Consider the following 19,451-nt stretch of genomic DNA (forward strand, 5'->3'; position numbering starts at 1 on the left):
TACCTGTAAACAAAAGAGATCATATTTACATTCAGCTTTAATACCTAGTTTAGATGCATGTTCATGTATTAAAATACAATTCTGATATTATTTTAGTTAGCGGATAGTGACAGGTTGATATAATGAGAAACCCAATCACAGTGCCTCAGTACACCCTGGTCAAAATATGAGATGTGAGAAACAGCATCTCTCTGGATCAGCTCCCAGTGATTCGTCCTGCTTTATAATGACCATAAAATCCAGTGTGCCATCTGCTGGTGTACAAATCAAGTGCACACAAGCTCTGGCAGACAGGTTCTCTAAATAATAAAATCAGGACTATATGTATATAGTGATAATAACATGGACTACAACGGGTCTTGGTGTCTTTATGAATTTTAGCAAATGTACGGGATAAATGCCCCCCTATGTAAAGTGGTGCTGAGAAGCAAACTGCAGCCTAATTAAGCATCTGACTGGAGGCAGGAAATGCCACTGTCTCTCAAACAGGCTGCACAATTCGGATGTGAATTTGCAAAGCGACCGAAGGCTTATTTAAATCTGGTTTTCACTGGAAATATTTTCGCACTCGAATGCGTCTCAGCCAATCGCAGCGTACGGGGACAGACAGCTGACTTATTTTTGTTCGTGTAAAATGTAGTCTAAGTCAATATTCAGCCTCTCGGTACGATGAAAATCTGGAAAAAGCATGCAGGGCTGGCTGGCAGACGAGGGCCGGTGAATGGAGGTCACCGCAGACACTGAGTGAGTCTCAGCGGTGAGACAGAGAGGGGGAGAGGGAGGACGGACAGCGGCCAGCCGCCTTCAAAAATGGCGTCTCCGGAGGAAAATGAGTAAAAAATATTAAAACGCGGCCTTCTTTCTTTACACTTCCTCGTTCGGTATTCATGTGTTTTCGCACTATTGTTGTGTTTTTACCGGTGTGGACAAACTCGTCGTCGCTTTTACTGTAGCAGCCAAAGAAAGCAGAAATCAGGGGAGCGAGCATTTGGGGGAAATAAAGGCAGCCCTGTTTTATTTTGATGCGTCGTTACTGACAGTTAGCATCTGCTGCTAGCCCACAGCTCTGCTCCGGAGGGGGGTGGGAACCATTTGCATTCAAAGAAGAAGAAAAAAAAAAAGATTTTGAAATTGGGGATTTCTTTGCTCGTCTATGGGGAGTGATTGCTACCAACGTGGCCCGTCGATTGCAATCTTTTTGCTGGTGCTAGCATCGTAGCAAAGACGAGGCTAAAGAAAGGGGAGGAGAGACGGTGGAAAAAGGACGCATTCAAATCAAATGTTTATCAGCAATTCGTCCATTACCGGCCAAATCCGCGGCACCTTCATCATGACCGTGACTGATTTTGGACTGAATCTGAATTCGTGGAAATGATAAACGTGAAAGGCGAAGGAAAAGGAGAAAGACTGGCTTTTTTTGGAGGTGGTTGGATTATAACCCCGTAGACCCCCCTCTTTTTTCATCCAGCTTTCTCCTCCTCCCCTCCATTTCTCTTTCAATATGCTGTTTTCCACTCCTGAGGACTTGCTTATGAAACCGGGGAAAATAGCCTGAAACCGAGAACGGGAAAGACTGGATTTTTTTCCGTAATCTGCTCTGCGACGATCTCGTTGCTTTCGTCCTCATCGCACACATTGTACGCCACATAAATGGATAGAAATTACCCGGGAACAGGATTTGGAGATTTGGGCGCAGGAGCAGGATGGAGTTACGAGAGATCGGCAAAAGCAAGGTATGCATTGGATTCAGACAATGTGCATGCATCACTGGTACTTTGCAGGGCACTCTGTGACCCATGTAAACAAATTGTCGCCATTGGGTTCATATCTAGTGCCATGCCTTGCCATTATGTGCAGTGCATTGTCATCCAAACAGTTGCATAGTAATAATATTATAAACAGGAATGGAGCAGTGTGCGTGTCGTGGGGGTGGGCGGGGTGGAGAAAGGAAAGGTTGGCAATATGAATTGAGTGTGATTGACAGACGTGGGTTTTAGTGGACCTGGCGGGGTGGAGGTGGGGGTATGTCTGGAGCATCCATAGGAATTATTGTTCCCTGTGTGCAGGCCTGGACACAGACCCTGAGAGATAAATTCACTGGATTGATAACAACTGCGAGGAGTGCAGACGCAGCAAAACCCCCCTGACAGACATCAACAAGAAGAGCAGATGCATTTAATAAAATTGATTTTAATTGTTGCGTTGCAAAGAAATCAGGACATAAAAATCTTAAAGTAGACGTGCTGCTGTGCTCTAATAAAACTGTGATTTGTGATGTATTTTGCCCAAGCGTGATCCAGATAATTGGTGATGGGTGTTAATTTGCATAATGAAATTGTGGAATATTCCCACTGCATTAAACTTGCATTTTTTTTAATGCCACCAAAACTGCAAAATGCAAGGCCTGGTTGAATTACAAGATGATGAAGAATTGTCTGGGCTGTGCAAAGATAGCTTTTAGCTTTAGCATGCAAGCTAGCGTTATGTTGCATGGAAGTGAGTCGAGGCCTGTGCTCGGGAGCATCACTTCTTATATAGCTGCACACATTTGAGATATTTCGACCCACAGTTTGCTGCCTTATCAGAGTCGACAGTCACCGTGCCCCTATCGGAAGTGATATTTGTCCAAACAAACCTGGCTAGCTGCTGGTGTTTGCATGCAGCTTTAGCATGCATTTGCGTCGACTTGCACCGTCCAGCTGTTAGCTACTTCAACATAATCAATGGTTGCAGACACACGAATCACTTGTGTTTGGTTTATATTGAAGAAACTGTATTTTTACACTTGGCACTAAATCTGAACATTGGGTACCCACGGTCTATTTACACGTGAAATGCTGGCCTAGCAGTTTGGGCCTAGTCTCTGCATCTCTACCATAGGTGCTGTGCATTGCTGCTAGGCGGTGCTAGCAGCAGATGCTAGCATGTTTTGTGGCCAGCCAGGCAGCAGCCACGCATTTCATCTCTCCTTTGTAAAGCGAAGTGTAAAGCATCTGGGAAAGCCTCAGCGTTGGGCGAGAAGCTTATTTAGTTTGTAAATGTATAGAGTAGATAATGGTTGAGTCTTGTGGATCAATTACAATAATTGCAAATTAACCATCCCATTATTTTTGCATGACACTTGCATTGCTGGTTTGACAGATTTGCACCTACTGTAACACACTTTGGTGTGATGCCCAAGTTTGTCATCTGTCTAGATACTGATTGAAAAAAAATCCTTCTTCTTAACTTCAAATATAGATCACACTCCTTGGGGATTTTGGCTTTCTCATGAAGGCTATTGTTAAAAAGTTACACATAGAGATAAACAAATGATCATCCTTGAGTTGTCACCTGATGGGTTTTTAATTAAAGCACAAACTACTTGTGTGAGAGCTTTTATGTATTTTAAAACTGACCCAAGCCTAGACAGCCCCCCCCACCCCAGGGTCACATTTTGGGAACAGATTTAGTTTATGTTAATGTGCTCTGAAATTAATGACACCTCCCAATTCCCCACTCCCCCTTTTCCTCTGTAGTCTTGTATATGGGAGTTCCAGATCATCCCACCCTGAGTCTGAGCTCCTTCACCGACAAGCCTACGCCACCCCACACCCTCTGCAGGGCTATGCCACCAATCACCACCCAGGGAGCTCTGGCCAAGGCGGGGCTTGGGGAGCAGCTGGACGGAGTTTGGGTGAGATAAATGTCATACCTTCCATGTCACCACCATAAGGGGCCCAGGCAATGAATTATTATGTCTCTCCATCTCGCCATGCAGGCCCTGGCAGATTGTCATTGAAAAATGTGCACATTATGGCTTAACTGAGTTGAGGCCCTAGATGTTAAAGTGGTAGTCACAGCTTTCATTCTAATACAGTTTAACAATATCTTAGGGGTTGTTCTCAGCAACACAGGTTCATTTACTTGGAGCTACACTCGCAGCCGCTGATGTCCTGATTTAAATTTGTTGTACGTGTGACACCAGGCTTGCCAAGTAATCATTGATCAACTCCAGAACCTAAAATCCTTTTCTTTAGATTATGTTTTAATAATGATTTATTATAGTTATATCATCATCTACATCTCTGCAATTACTGGCTGATATTTGCATTATTTATCAATTGATTTTCTGGTTCTGTCTCTCTTCCCAAAGGTCTGTCAGGGCTCTTTGACACTGGCCTCCACCATGCCAGTCCCTCCGCCCCAGATGCCTCCGTCATGAATCTGATCTCAGCCCTGGAGTCTCGGGGTCCCCAGCCTCCTCCCTCTGCCTCCTCCCTTCTCTCCCAGTTCCGCACACCGTCCTGGCAGACAGGTGGGGCTGTGTTAGATCCTCCCTCATGTGTTGACATTCAAACAGGCCCCACTGTCAATATGACATTTAAAGATCCTCCCAGTGTTTGGCTGCATTATTGTTATTCTTACAGTGCTGCTGTTTGAGAATTTTAATTAAAGCCTTTTACTTGAACTTGGTAATAGTTTTACTCTCGAATACTTTTTAAGTACTCAGTTTAAAGTATTACTTTTTTAGTTTTCCATTATTGAAATGATAGTTTGATGGATACTGAGTAATACTGAGTAATTTTGCAATATGTCTTCCTTTTCCCAACAGCGATGCACACGCCTGCTCCTCCTGAACTTTTCATCTCTGGAGCCCTTCCTGGCTCTGGCTCCTTCCCCTCCTCTTCAGCTCTCTCAGCCTATCAGCATCCAGCATCCTTCTCCAGCCGCTCCTTCCCCACAGCCTCCCTTTCCCTCCAGGATACGCCCACATTTAGTCCCACATCCAACGGCCTGCTCTCCCCACATGATCCCCTACTACACATCAAGGCCCCTTCCCAGTCCAGCCTGGGTTTTGATAGACTCCTGTCCTCGCAGGGTGCTGCGGCAGCCGCCTACAGGGGCAGTCAGGATCCCACGAGTGCCACATCAGCCCAGGCGTCCTCTGCCAGGCACCTGCAGTCGCACCAGTTCAACCTGCTGTCATCACAGCTCCAGGACCAGTCGTCCCAGCTGTACAACGCATCAGTGTTTTCCTCAGCCCAGCCCCAGCCTCAGTCCCAGTCCCAGTCCAATTCGGCTCAGGAACGGGCTGTTCCCCGGCAGGACAGCGTTATTAAGCACTACCAGCGGCCCACGCCAGCTCAGTCACAGCTCTCATCCTCTGCTGCCCACTCCCTTCAGCACTACCTCAGCTGTGGAGGGGCAGGGTACCAGCAGATTGCCACTCACCACAGGCATGCTGGCCTTTCCTGCAGCCCACTGGGCGACCAGAGCCCCTCATCTGACCACAAGCCCACCTCTCGCACTGAGCAGTATCGGCCAATCATCCAGCCCCCCTATTCCTCCTCATCCTCCTCCTCGTCATCTTCCTCAGCTGGGAAAGGTACCAAAAGCAGCTCCAGCAGTGGCTATTCTTCTGCCAGCTCAGCATCATCCTCAAGAACTCCCCACACACCCCCTTCTGCTTCCTCCACTTCGTCTTCCTCATCCTCCTCTTCTGCCACTTCTGGGGCTCATCCTTCCAACTCGATCCCCACCTCCAGCTCAAGCGCAGCCCCCTCCAGGCAGCAACCACCCCCTCAACCAGCTCCGCCTCCCCCAGCCCCACAGCAGCAACAGCCCCCTGCCACATCCACGTCAGCCCCCCAGTCTCTCCCCAAATCCTGCCTCTCAGGCTATGGCTCTCCTGTGCCCCCTGTGAAGACCCCCACCTCTGCTCTTACTGGTCAGACCCCACCCCAACAACAGACACAGTCATATTCCCCTAATCAGCCCCCTACCTCTCACCTGGCTCAGTCCTACGGAGGCTTCAGTTCACCACAAGCCCAAGACCTGAGCTCAGGTACAGGTGGGAAAGGCTATGGGAGTTTAGGAGGGCGAAGCCAGTCATACCCTACTGATATATATGGAGCGGACTCCGCTTACGGATCGCTTCCATCCTCTCTGGGTGGAGCTGGAAGCCCATCACTAGGCTACGGAGCCCCAGGTCACTCCCCTGCCCTTTTAAGGTCAAGTGGTTCATCAGGCAGTGGAGCATCTGGGGGAGGAAGCAGTAGCGGCACAGGAAGTGGAAACTCTGGGTCAGGAGGAGGAGCAGGAAATGGAATGACTAATGAGAGAGGTGGAGGTGGTAGTGGTGGAGGGTCTTATCATATTCCAGACTCTAGCCCGTCGCCATCAGGCAACTCAGGCATCATCCGTCCAGGGTTGCACTCCCCGGTGCCGACCTGCCCCACGCAATCTCCAGGAGGTGCGGGCTCGAATAAATACATTTCCTCAGTTCTCTCTCCTACCTTCCTTGCCTCCCCTCAGGGCTTCCCCGACACCAGAGGCCCAAGCTCCCAACCTCAGTCCTATCATTCCACCTCCTCTAAAACAAAGGCGGACACTTCCATGCTAGGAGTGGGCTCTCAGAGATCCCAAGAGGAAGTAGACGATGATGATGAGTTCTTGATCCAGCACCTGCTGCAAGCCCAAGCAAGTCCCGCTCCCCAGGCTGCTCATCACCATCCTCAACAACAACCCCAACAGACATCCCAACAAACCCAGCCTCAGCCCCAGTCAGTGCCCCCAACCACTGATTCAGGCAAAGGGCTGAGCTATGACATGGGTAAGAGCTCTGAGGAGAGGTACCACCCCCAGAGTGTCATACGTACCCACAGTGCCACATCCACTGGTAATGCAGGGTCTGGAGGGTCCATCTCAGGGCTGGACAACCAGCTGGAGATGTCACTAAAGAAACAACAGCAACAACATCAACAACAACACCATCATCAACAGCAGCAGCAACAACAGCAGCAGCAAAGGAACGAGAGGTCTGTTGGAAGCAGCAGAAGCAGTGGAGGGAGAGGCAGCACTGAACAAGTGCACTCCCATCTCCATCACCATGACAACCTAGGCTCGGTAGTCCACTATGGGCGGGGTGACCCATATAGTCAACACTCCCTTGCTCCCCAACACTCCTCACACAGTCAGCACGTGTCCTCTCACTCACAGATTCCATCCCACACCCAAATGGAGCTCCAAAAGAAGCCACAGGAGCGCGCCGAAATCCCCTATCCCCGGAAAACACCGGAAGTTCAGCAGCAGCACTCCCAATCTCAAGCTGCTGCCTCCCTCATGGACTCTCCCACTGACCAATCCCGTCAGCCACCACACTTGCTCCAGTCCGTGCTGTCCCACACCACCCGCAACAAACTTGAGCCACACCAACAACACCACAAGATGGATTCCCACCAACAACATCAACAACAGCACCACAAAATGGACTCTCATCGGCAACACCAACAACATCACAAAATGGACTCCCACCAACCACATCAGCAGCACCCAAAAATGGACTCCCACCCACAGCACCAACAGCACCAGAAAATGGACTCCCATCAGCATCAGCAGCACCACAAAATTGATTCTCATTCGCAACACCAACAGCACCATAAAATGGACTCTCACCCCCAACAGCAGCAGCACTCTATTAGCCAACAGCAAGCTGTGATGGAAAGTGCTGGCGGAGCACTCGGCTCAAGTAAACATCAGGCTCAGTCTCAGTCCCAAACCACCCAGCTCCAGCTTCAGCTCCAGTCCCAGGCTTTGGAGGTTGCAGCAGCTCACTACAACCACGGGCCCCCTCCACATCAGCACGAGCAGAGCCAGGTGAAACAAAGCTCAGTGGTGTCTTCCTTGGACATGCTGGAGCGCTCCCTGTCTCAGACCTCCAGCACGGACGTAGCCGTTGCAGAGGACAGACGCGGTGGAGCAGGCAGCGGGGGAAGGAACGGAGGCAGCAGTGAGCGTCACAGACAGCAGCAGGAGCAGCAGCAGAGACAGCACCCATCCCACCATCACTCACAGCAGCACTCAGCCTCTGAACTCCACTCCTTCCTCTCCGAGCCCGATATCGGCTTATCCACCCCGCCTCACATGCACCATCTTTCACAGCACCACCCGCAGCAGCAACAGCAGCAGCACCCCAGCTCTCAACACCAACAAACCCACCCTCACCACCCTCACCCTCAGCAGCAGCCCCCACACCCTCATCACATACCCCCACCATCTGCCTCAGCCCACTCCCAGCCTCAGCCTGACCCGCAGCAGCTCACCCCTCAGCAGAGCCAGATGGACCAACAGCGCTCGGAGCAGCACCAGTTTGACACCGTCAGCCCGGTGGAGAAAGCAGACCAGAATCAACAAAGTAACCGCTTTGTACCCCTGACTTCCATCTGCTTCCCAGACTCCCTCCTTCAGGATGAGGACCGCTCCTTTTTTCCAGGAATGGAAGACATGTTTTGCGCAGAGGACTACAAGTCAAGCTGTGCTGGGGGGGCAGGACCAGGACAGGAGGAGATGAACGAAAGCCACACTGGGCAAGAGGGAATGGATTCCATGAAAGCTGGACAGGGTGGAGGTGGAGCAGCGGGAGGTAGTGGACCTAGCTATGACATAATGGGTCACCATGGTGGAGATCAGGGTTATGAACCATACTGCCATGGCCTGGAAGAGCCCAGCAACAACACTATGACTCTGGATCTAGATTCACTTAAAACCCATGAGCTCCCTTCCACTGTGAACACTGAACAGCTGGGATTGATACAGTCCCAGGCTCCAGCTATGGGCATGGGCTCCAATACCGCTGGTCCCAACAACTCTGGAGCTAAACTGTCCTCTGGGCCTGGAGGAACGAGCCAAGGATCTGGCACCGGAGGCCTCCAGTCTCCTATTTTCTGCTCTTCTCGTCCCAAGAAGCTCCTCAAGTCCAGCTCTTTCCACCTGTTGAAGGAGCGCCGGGACCCCAACACACTGCCTAAGAAAAGCTACGCTCAAGAATATGAGTTTGAAGACGATGAGGATAAAGCCGACCAGCCGGCTGACATCCGGTTGAACAGCCGGAGGCTCCCGGACCTGTTGCCAGACCTGGTGTCCAGCTGCAGAAAGGGAGGAGGAGGAAGTGGGTCCCTCAGCCCTTTAATGGGTGACATTGACTTCTACCACTCCTCCGGCTACACCTCTATGGGCTCACACTCTCTTTTGCCTCAAGACGGACCCAAGAAGAGGGGCCGAAAGCCCACCAGACCCAAAAGGGAGGGTCCCCCGAGGCCGAGAGGCAGGCCTCGCATCCGCCCAATGCCTGAGCCCTACACCCCGCGTGGGATGATGGGGGAGATGGGCGGAACAACAACAGGAGGGGCATTCAGCGTGGAGGGACGAGGCAGGGGTAGGGGCCGCGGGAGCCGAGGTAGAGGGCAGAGGAGGGAGGATATGTACATGGAAATGAGCGGGAAGGAGCAGGATCAGATGCACCACCATCACCTCCATCAGCAGCAGCCACAGCCGCTTCATCACCAGCCCCAACAGCAGATACACGAGCCTATTCCTCCTCTCAAGGTCAGTGGCATTTAGTCTGGAAATGCCTTGGGAATGTTGAAACAAATTCTTGTTTAAGCACAGAGGTGCTAGTAACAAACACTAGTTATTGAAGCTAAATATGGTGTCTTGGGTATCCTTGTAAAAGCGATAACACAAGAGATTCACATATGAGCCCTTTATTTAAATTAGAGGTGTGCTTGTGTGGTGGAAAGGAGAGTCCACTGATACCTGCAGTGTTTGTAGTTTGCATGGCTGCTACTAGCTACGGCGATGTGTCTGCTGAGGATCCTTTTTTTTCTGTCTTTCTTTCTCACTCCTTTTGTTCTTGTCAGAAGAAGCACATTCACGGCCAGGCTCAGTCAGTCTTAAACTTATCCTGTGATTTAAATGCTTAAAAAAGGGTAAAAACGATGACAAATGAATTAATGTGTGCATGTTTCAATTTTTAAGCAATTTTTCAGCTTCCATATTTATCAGTCTTTCTTATCAAATCAGTCTTTCAGAAATGTGCCTAATTATTACAATGGCATTTCCATTAGGTGAACGCAGTTGCAGAAAATAAGAATAATTTTAATAGTAACTTTAATCAACTCATGCCCAATGCTTGTTTAAATCTTACAGTTTCCTTTCTTTCTTCTTTTTTTTTTTTTTTTTTTTTTTTTTTTTTTAGATCAAGTTACCAATTGGTACGCTGTCCTCCTCGGATGCCTTGCTGAGGACAGACTCTCTGTCTGGCACGGACCCTGCTCTGTCGGACGGTTCAGTGGGCTCCGCTCCCTCCCTCGGTTTAAGTCCTGGACCCCCCTGCAGCACTGAGAGCAACAGGAGTCAAGACAAGAACAAGCAGAAAAGCCAGATGATGAGTGAAGGAGTAGATGACGAGGGGCTGGAGGAAAGGGTAAGAGCGACAGGATTATATCTTCGCTAAGTTAGGCAGAAAATGCTAAAAAAATTTGCCTAAAGTTTAAACAGATTTGATTCAGGTTATAGTAGCTGTGGAGTTCACTGTTTTAGTGGTGGTAAGCGTTGTTTTTTTCTATGATTTCTAGGGCGATGAAAAGGACTCTGAATCCAAGGCGGGCTTCGTCGCTTCATTCTTGGACTTCCTGAAGACAGGGAAGAGACCTCCAGGCTTGGACATCTCACCAGGAATGGAACCTGACAATGGTGAAACCTCACCTTGTAAATCAGGGGGTCTGCGCCCACTGTCTCCTGCACCTCCCCCTCCACCGCCGCCGCCTCCTTTTGGGGACAGTGAAGGGAACGGGGGTCTCGCTCTGGGCAGCTGCCCCAGCCCCAAGCGCTTGGAGGACGAGCTAAAGAGGAACCTGGAGACCTTGCCGTCGTTCTCATCTGACGAGGAGGACTCAGTGGGAAAGAACCAGGACCTCCAGAAAAGCATCTCCTCAGCCATCTCAGCTCTGTACGACACTCCTCAGCTAAGTAACATCCAGCCCCCGCTACCTCCTCCACCTCCCCAGCCTCAGCCTCAGGCAAGCCAGTCCCCACTTACTCCCACGCTGCAACCTCCCACACTCAGCCCACAGCCGACCATGCACACACCGCACGCAATGCCCCAGTCCAACGAACCTGACGTCCTCCAGGCAGAAGATGGAGACATGGATGAGAACAAGGAGGAGGAGAACGAGGAGGAGAGGAGCACGGGAGGAGAAGAAGAGAGTGATATGACAGAGGAGAGAGAGCCACAGCTGGAAACACTGGGTGCCCCCAATCTTGATGGTAATGCCAACTTTCTATTCCTCTCATGTCCCATTTTCCTGCACATTGATTTTTCTACAGCTCAGCTTAAGAAAATTAATAATTTCCCCTCAGGCGTAGCTATTGCTGTACTTTTTTTTTGTCCCAATGTCCCATTATATTTGTAATAAAATTAATTTGATTAAATTCTCATAGCTGTTTTAACATTGTGATGAATTGATCTGTACAACTGACTTGAGTCTTGCTTCTTTCCTTCCAGAACCCCTCCCTGAGATTCCTCCAGAGCCAGAAACTCCCGAACCTCCCTCTGTCCCTCCATCTCCCGCCTCATCCTCCTCTCCCTCCCACTCCCCCCTCCCTCCCCTCTCCCTCCCCTCACCCCTGCCTCCACCGGAGGAACAGCAGGAGAATTCCCAGCCTCCGAGCCCTGTCGCTCCCACATCCCCCTCACCATCACCTCCCCCACCCGCCACTCTCCCTCAGTCTGCCGCTTCTTCTCCTCCTCCTCCTCCTCTTCCTCCTCCTGCGACTTCCCCTCCTCCACCACCTTCCGTTCAGAAGGAGTCTCCCATGCCATCTCCAGAGTCCCCCGCCTCTCCCGAGGAGCCCCCGGCTCCTAAGATCACCTCCCTGCACCTCGCCCAGAAGCAAGAGGATGCTGCCATCGCTGGGGAGAGTGAGGAGGATGAGAGCGAGAGCGGAGGCGAGGGCATCTTCAGAGAAAGGGACGAGTTTGTGGTACGGGTGGAAGACATTCGAACTCTCAAGGTATTTGTGTTGTTGACTGTTAAAGAATTACAATGTGCTTTCTTTGGTCCAAAAATAGAAAAATGCTTTCTGGTGTAGAGGCAACAAACTGAATAAATTATTTTAACTACTACAAAATCACTACGCTGATACGTAGGTGTCAGCACAGACTAAAAATAGTGTAATTAAAGATATTGTTAAAACCATCAGAATAACCATCAGAGAAGCATAAAATGAGTTGGAACTTGAATCCTTGAGTAGCTGCCAAATCACAGAGACATTTTATACTTACCTGTGTGTCATGTGTTTGCACAGCTGGCCCTGCAGATGGGCCGTGAGCCTCCACCCATATGGAGGGTGCAGAAAGCTCTGCTGCAGAAGTTCAGCCCAGAGATCAAAGATGGACAGAGACAGTTCTGCGCCACAAGCAACGTGAGTTTCCCCCAGGTCCCTCGCTGATTTAACCACATGTGCACACAGTCATGTTGATTTAGACGCTTCACACAGCCCCAGCTGCATCACAGAGTATGATGAAAATACTGTAGTGTATATAGATAGATTCTTACACACCATATTGTCTCAGTGTCAACAGTCAAATTTGTGCGGTTGTGTGATGAACTCTCCTCTTTCTGGCACAGTATCTTGGTTACTTTGGAGATGCCAAGAGGCGATACCAGCGGATCTACGTCAAGTTTCTGGAGAATGTCAACAAGAAGGACTACGTCAGAGTCTGCTCTCGGAGACCGTGGCGCAGAGCCACACCTGCCCTCAGGTACCAGTATTTACCATACCAAAAATCCTGTTTTGAATTAGTGTTGTCACGATACTGGAATATCCACCTTCAGTACAATCTCCATATTCAACACCATTTTAGATACGAAGGAAATAATTAACATTGAGGGCACACAGTTTGAAAATCTTATTAAAAGATAAATATAACAAGGCTCTTTTCTTGTCTTGGCTAGTGGCAGAGAACAGCAGAACAACTGTAGTAAACATTTATAATAAGCGAACGAAAAAGTGCAGCTAGAGTACCAGTTCTGTGGAAAATGAGTGTTGAAGTCATTTCTAATATTCATGCATGTTTCAGAAAGGGTTGCAAATTTTAAGCACCTTCTCATGATCCTGATTTTAAAATAAACTAAAAACTTTGCTTATGCCAAAAAGTACAGAATGTGTTTTTCTCCCCAATCAAAGCTACAAAGCACCATATACATATTCACTAACAGCACAGCTTAGCCTATGAAACATAAAGATGTAGAGACCTAGATATATGGAACATGTTGAAATGCTTTGCTTTGCCTGCTTCATTTTCCAATGTTGCCGTCGCGCTCTTCCTCCAGACCTGAAGTTAGCTGCTTTGTTATAAGTAGTTACTACAGTAGTAATACATTGTTGGTATTTAAGAATCAGGTCGGTCAGATTTCACGTTCTTAGCATCCGATTGATCCATCGTCGACTATTCATTATCATCCCTGGTTTACTTTACTCGATTAAGACCTGCTGGATTTAGCTGGTAAAAATCACTTTGCCCAGTAGCCCCTCCTATAGCTGGGCCTGGGAGAATAGTCCCAGTTGAGTTCCTGGAGGTGAGGCTTAGACTCCTGGGGCCATGTTGGTCTTAGCCTGAAAAGCACCATTTAATAAGCATGTGGGTGAAAGAGGAGGACTTGGTTGACTGCACCCTAACTATGGAAGTTGGCTATTGATACTTGAAACATCACCTTTTTGGGGATTCGTTCACAAATGGAGGTAAGATGAAAACAGGTGGGCTGATGTGGTCTGAAGCGTTGTTTGCTGCCGTGACCATTTTAAGGACTAGTACCCGTTTTTAATTAGAGATTTTTGGCAATCTGTACATTTCGTTGATCTTTGAAGTGGTTCCCATTTCTAAAACGATTCCTCTCTGTGTCACAGGCGCCAGTCCCTTCCCAGAATGGCTTCCCCTCCTGCCTCCCAGGTGCCACCCAGAGTCGAGAAAGAGGAGCGAGTGGCTCCGCCAGTCCAGCGCGAACAGAGGGAGAGAACAAGAACCTCGACAGCAGCCACAAGAGAACAACGGGAGAAGAAGGAGGTTCCGGCTGCTCTGCCCAAAGCAAAAAGGGAGGAGAAAGAGAAAGAGAGGGAGCCTGAGAAGGAGAAGGATAAAGAAAGGGAGAGGGAGAGGCGGGTACAGCCGCAGCAGGAAAAAGTGGAGAAACGTGCTGCGGCGGCAGAGCGAGGTAGAGCGAAGGAGGAGAAGAAAGCGGTGGAGAGGAAGGAGAAGGAGAAGGCTGAGCGCCCACCGAAGTCCAAGCCGGCCAAAGTGAAGGCGGAGCCGCCGCCCAAGAAGAGGAAGAAGTGGCTGAAGGAAATACCTTCGTCGTCTGACTCGGACTCATCAGAGGAGGCAGCTAGTGAGAATGAAAGTGAGATGCCATTTTGATTCTTTGTGCTCGCGTTTTGCCGTTAGACATCATAGTAATGGAGGTAAAGGTAGTAGAAGGGTGTAAACTCTTGGTTCTCGTCCTCTCAGTGCCAGTGAAAGGAGGAGTGAACAACCGTGCCATGAGGGAGATGTTCAGGAGCTACGTGGAGATGCTGGTCAGCACAGCCCTGGATCCAGACATGATCCAAGCCCTGGAGGACACAGATGGTGAGAACTGCACACACACACACACACACACGCTGCCTCCTTAGCAACAATTAAAAGCTCAGTGTAAAAATCTTCTGACATATAGGAGACAGAAATAGAATCAGAGATCCGATGCAGCCTGTATATTGTGTCTGAGATCTCCAACCTAACCAGACCTTCCTGTGTGGCAGCATGTTTCCCGCAGATTAAACGCGTGCATCGAAACAGCTGCATCGAGCTTATTGTTATGGAAATTTTCAAAAGAGGATTCAAGTATCCGTGTGCAGTTTGGGCAGGTTGAATAAACACCACCGCCACTGACAAGTAGCGGCTGCCAAGTCTCGGTTCAAGCCATCCAGCTGGACAAACTGATCTCACGGCAGCAGGGAGATTGTTCTGCAGCGCACATATTTAGAATGATGACTCTTTTAATGGCTTTCCAAGTAAACACGGTGTGACAGGTTGAAGGGAAGCCCCGGGAATGCTGATAGCCAGACAGAGCCGCTTTGAATCTGCCCTTGGTATTAAAATGATTGGCAGCTACATGAATGATGACTAATGAAACTTCCTCTGCCTCCATTGGCCACCAGATGAGCTGTACCTCCCACCGATGAGGAAGATTGACAGCATCCTCAGCGAACAGAAGCGGAGGTTGTTGAGGAGAGTCAGCATGAGCTCTCAGCACCAGGTAATCTGTCCTGAATGTTCTGCTTCTGTCTTGTGTCCGGCACGACCGAAATAACGTCATGGATTCCACTGCTGGGACAATCAGTAGATTAACTGGTTAGTCAATAAACAGGAAGTTAATTTAGGACAATAGTCGACTAGAAATTGATGTCATTTATCATATTAAAATGTCAAACATTTTCTCAGGTGTGAATATTAGCTGCTTTTTTTATTTCATGTCACTGTAAATTGACACCACCTTGGGTTCTGATGATTTCTAAACTAATTAATAATCGTAAAAACAGACATATTGATACTAAAAATAATCACATCTGGCACATTTTCTCTTACATATATTTGATTATCTCATTTTCTGTCTTCCTGTGTCTGTTAAATCTCCTCCCTGACAGGAGGTCCTGCATGCATACCCCCAGATCATTGTAGACCCCCTGGACTCAGGAGTGGTGAGGGTGCGGCTAAGCGGGGACGCTTACAACCGCAAGACCCTCAACAGAGTCAAAAAGACCCTGCCTAAACCACAGGTAGGTGTGTGTGAGTGTTTCGAGGGTCAGGAGTGTTTGTGGCTGTTAAATGCACAGGCTGTCATCAAAGACAGACTTTGATGATGGCCTGGGGTAGCGTGGGATCATGGGAGTTGCTGTCCATTGCAGATGAAGGTCTAGCTGATGATGCGAGTCAGGCAAAAATTGTGTTCACGAACGAGTTCATGTATTTAATTTTTTATATAGAAGGGCTCTGCAACATGTCATTTTTTTTTTTACAGTCAAAGCTTCTATTGAGGTTTTTGAATGAAGCCTCCAACATCTGTTTCATATGGATTAAATAAGTTAGTCCTTTTTTTCAATAATTAAATTCAACTTTCTTTACAGGGGCACACCTCCCAAGCTGTACAGCACACATTTATGTTTTTTTGACTGCAGTAAAAATGTTGTTTTTGAAAGGCTAAACACGAAGAAATTTTGATTGAAGCAGAATATATCATCTGATAAAAGCATATTGTGGATTTTGGAGATGATAACGTCTGTCTTTTTTCAGTAAATTTAGATTTTGTGGGACTTTTTTTGGATCATTACAGTCGAAAACAATCCTACGCAGCCACCACTGAAATCTAATTCTACAAGTTTAATACTAGAATGTTACTGCCGTTAATATTAATTTATACTAATCTTTATCTGCGACTGTACAGAAATACTGGGATTTAACACAACGAATAGACGTGTAAGACAAAAAAAAAGGCTGCGCAGCATTCTAATGTTGATTTAGAATTTTAATGTCAACATTATGACTGAAGCCTTGAACTATGCGGTACAGCCCTATTAGTCACGTTTATTTACGTGACGTCATTTGATTCTAATGAAATAACCACAACTATGTCACCTAATGACACTGTTATTTGTAGTCAAAACAATTGTTCTAAAAATAACTTAATTAACAGGTTGAACGTAGTTAGCACATATTAGCTTGGTGGCTGGCATGAGCCACTTGTCGTATTTGCACATGGTAGTAAGCTGGAACAGTATTGAAATATCAAATTAATATATTGTCTGGAGTACTGTGTTGCAAAAGGTAAATCTGTTACGTTATATGATTCCTTCCTCACTCTCTTGCCTATCACCTTGTGGTTTCCGTGTTTCCCCTGAAGTCAGAGCAGCTAGAGGGGTTAAGGGGTTGTGACGCAGGTAACAGGCGACAAAATGAAGTGCAGTGTCACTTTGAATAAAAGTACCAGGGTAGAAAATTGGCACCATCCACTCGCAATATGCAGATAAAATATGCAATTGACGGGTTTTGCTTCAGTCCCATCCCAACATTCAGTAGCCAGTTGGCCAGTGTACAAAAACGTTAATTTTATGCCCTGGTTGTAACGTTCTTGGAAATATTTGGGATCATGTAAGTACAGAAATTAGCAAAACATATGTGTAACGGCTGTTTGGTTTTTTTGACACTTTAATGCAGGAATATTACATAATATATATCTTTAATAGACAATTAAATGTATTGTAAAGAAACTCCACTAAGGAGTACCATTTTTGCAATTTTATTTGGGTTGTCAAATATTCATACACTTATAATATAGGAGATTTTTTGGCCCATAATCAGGTGATTCTTTCTGGTTTCTGGGTGAGACTGAAACCATTTCATCCACCAAAGTAACCATTACTGTAAAAAGCTTGGCAGTAGGGGCGGGTGACAGGCTGAGGGCAGACAGGGTGAAACAGCTTCCCCTCTAACACCTGCTGCGAGTTTCCAAACCTCCTCCACTTTCACTCTCTTCTTACATGCAACTGAAAGATTTATATTCACAGTCGCTTTGTAAATTTTGTTCTTCTGAATATATTGAATTGAGTCTGACTTTGATTTCCGTCTTTTTTTTTATTTGAAGGACCTTAAACTGTCAGGGGAGACGTATCGGATCTACAGTCTCTACCACTCCCTGCATCACTATAAATACCACACCTTCCTACAGTGCAAGAAAGAGGTAAGCAAACACATTTCAGTCATGTTAGACAATGGAGCCCAAGACATGCTTGAAAAATCTGTGGTATGCATTCCCTCAAATACACTGCTGAAGCTCAAATCTCATTAGAACGGCGGGGAAAAAACGAGTATACAAGCTGGCTCTGTGTAGTCTAAGACTCTGGGTTGTGTGTTGGCGTCACAATTGTCTGTGTCTCCGTCCCACTTTTCCAGACCAACACCATTGAGCAGGCAGCTGAGGACCCGGGCCAAGAGGAAGTGGTGCAGCAGTGCATGGCCAACCAGAGCTGGCTGGACACCCTCTTCAGCTCCTTCATCGAGCTGCTCACGCTCAGCACCAAAGCCTGAGTCGACCACAAAGACAGCGAGAGAGAGAGATGAAATGGATTAAAGCGAGAGGATTTAAAAAAGAAACAAAAAACAAAATGAAGATACAAACGGAAAGAGATGGATCCCACTGTACAGCCCCCCGACCCTCTTCAAATCTCTTACGATCTGAGGATGAATTTTTAAAAGGCCCTCGATGAACACAAGGGGGTCTGTTCATGTGACCTCGGACACTGGCCTCTGTTCTTTTTCTTGTTGTTGATCACTGACTAAAGAAATGTCTTACTCTGTGAGAAGCGGGGACCCCCCCACCGGATCAGGGGTCACTGGCAGGGTCAAGAGGGAATTGACCGTTTGGTGAAAAGGGAGCGAAGGACAAAGAGGAGGAGCCATCACGCCAAGTCCACGGAGGAGCCACTGACATCTTGTTAACTGTGTGTCATGAAGACGATAGTTCAAAGAGAAACTATTACCACTTAGTTTTTACATAAATTATTTTTTTGAAGACTAACATCAGCTGTTGGCTTTTGAAAAGAGTGGAAGAGGGTGAGAATGCTTTTTAAAAAAACTGCGTGCAGAGTGTGCCGTGAGCAGCGTGAACATTGGACTCGTCCGCGGGTAGAAACATGAAATGTGTTAATAAACGCTCTCTCTCTCTCATCCTGTGCTACGTGAAGGGCAGCACCAGTCCGCTGTGTGATAATATATAAACACATTTTTATTATTTATATGAGGAGGTTTTTAACTTAAACTCTCACAAGCGCTGGGTTGCTGCCCTAACATTTTAAATACCTTTTTATTTTCCACAGGATCAGTATACAATCGTAACCCACATATCCAAGCCGTCTTCCCCTCTATACAAAAGAACAGACGTCGAGACAGAAATATTGTATCAAATACAGTGGGTGTAAAATAACGATTAAAAAAAAAAAAAAAAAAACGGAAGAAAAGAAAAAAGAGAATGGGAAAATCTATTTGAAACTTAACATTGTTGTGCTTCAGTTCAATCATCAGTCATGCAGGTGCAAAGAAAAAGAAGTAAACTATCCATTTCCCGTGTGGGAAGGAGTATAAATAAGTAATATTTAAAGAGGAAATAGTCATTTCATTTTTATCATTTTGATGTTTGTGCATACTATGACTTATTTTGAAAACAATCTAATTTTCCATAAAAAAAGGAAAAAAAAGGCGTGTAAATATTGTACAGTTCTTGATGAAATTCTTTGTCCTTCTGTACATTAACTCTCCTGTATTTGAGAAACAAATAAAATCTGCAAAGAACAAATGGTGTTTCATTTCCCTACAGTGTGTGCGTTCCTTTACATCCACCCCTGTGAGGACATTTTTGACTGGTCGTCGCTTATTCGGGGTTAAGATGTGGTTGGTGTGTCTTGACTTGGATGTTTGACCTTCTATGTTCAGAATTTGACACATGAAAAAGCTGTTTTCTCGTTCATCTGCTGAAGGAGTAAAGTTTCTCTGTGCTCACTGTAAAAATGACTTTGAAGACATGTACGCTACGAGCATGATT

General features: G+C 47.2%; 1 protein-coding gene across 1 annotated transcript; it reads left to right on the top strand.

Moving 5' to 3' along the window:
- Nucleotides 1-564: 564 nt before the first annotated feature.
- On the top strand, nucleotides 565-19,205 carry prr12a (proline rich 12a). Its single transcript, XM_033610509.2, has 15 exons — nucleotides 565-1,733; nucleotides 3,519-3,676; nucleotides 4,136-4,297; nucleotides 4,595-9,366; nucleotides 10,019-10,246; nucleotides 10,398-11,088; nucleotides 11,327-11,835; nucleotides 12,130-12,246; nucleotides 12,453-12,586; nucleotides 13,732-14,222; nucleotides 14,330-14,449; nucleotides 15,019-15,116; nucleotides 15,505-15,636; nucleotides 17,499-17,594; nucleotides 17,807-19,205. The coding sequence occupies exons 1-15, from the start codon at nucleotides 1,651-1,653 to the stop codon at nucleotides 17,939-17,941; spliced, it is 7,926 nt and encodes a 2,641-aa protein (XP_033466400.2). The 5' UTR covers nucleotides 565-1,650; the 3' UTR covers nucleotides 17,942-19,205.
- The last annotated feature ends 246 nt before the right edge of the window (nucleotides 19,206-19,451 follow it).

Source organism: Epinephelus lanceolatus, chromosome 21 (assembly GCF_041903045.1).
Source record: "Epinephelus lanceolatus isolate andai-2023 chromosome 21, ASM4190304v1, whole genome shotgun sequence".
NCBI lineage: Eukaryota > Metazoa > Chordata > Actinopteri > Perciformes > Serranidae > Epinephelus > Epinephelus lanceolatus.

Bases quoted from the DNA above. Each gene is read 5' to 3' on its own strand.
- prr12a (XM_033610509.2), top strand. From the start codon at position 1,651: ATGGATAGAAATTACCCGGGAACAGGATTTGGAGATTTGGGCGCAGGA. The intron at 4,298-4,594 runs GTGGGGCTGTGT...TTTTCCCAACAG, and splicing joins CACACCGTCCTGGCAGACAG to CGATGCACACGCCTGCTCCT. The intron at 11,836-12,129 runs GTATTTGTGTTG...GTGTTTGCACAG, and splicing joins AAGACATTCGAACTCTCAAG to CTGGCCCTGCAGATGGGCCG.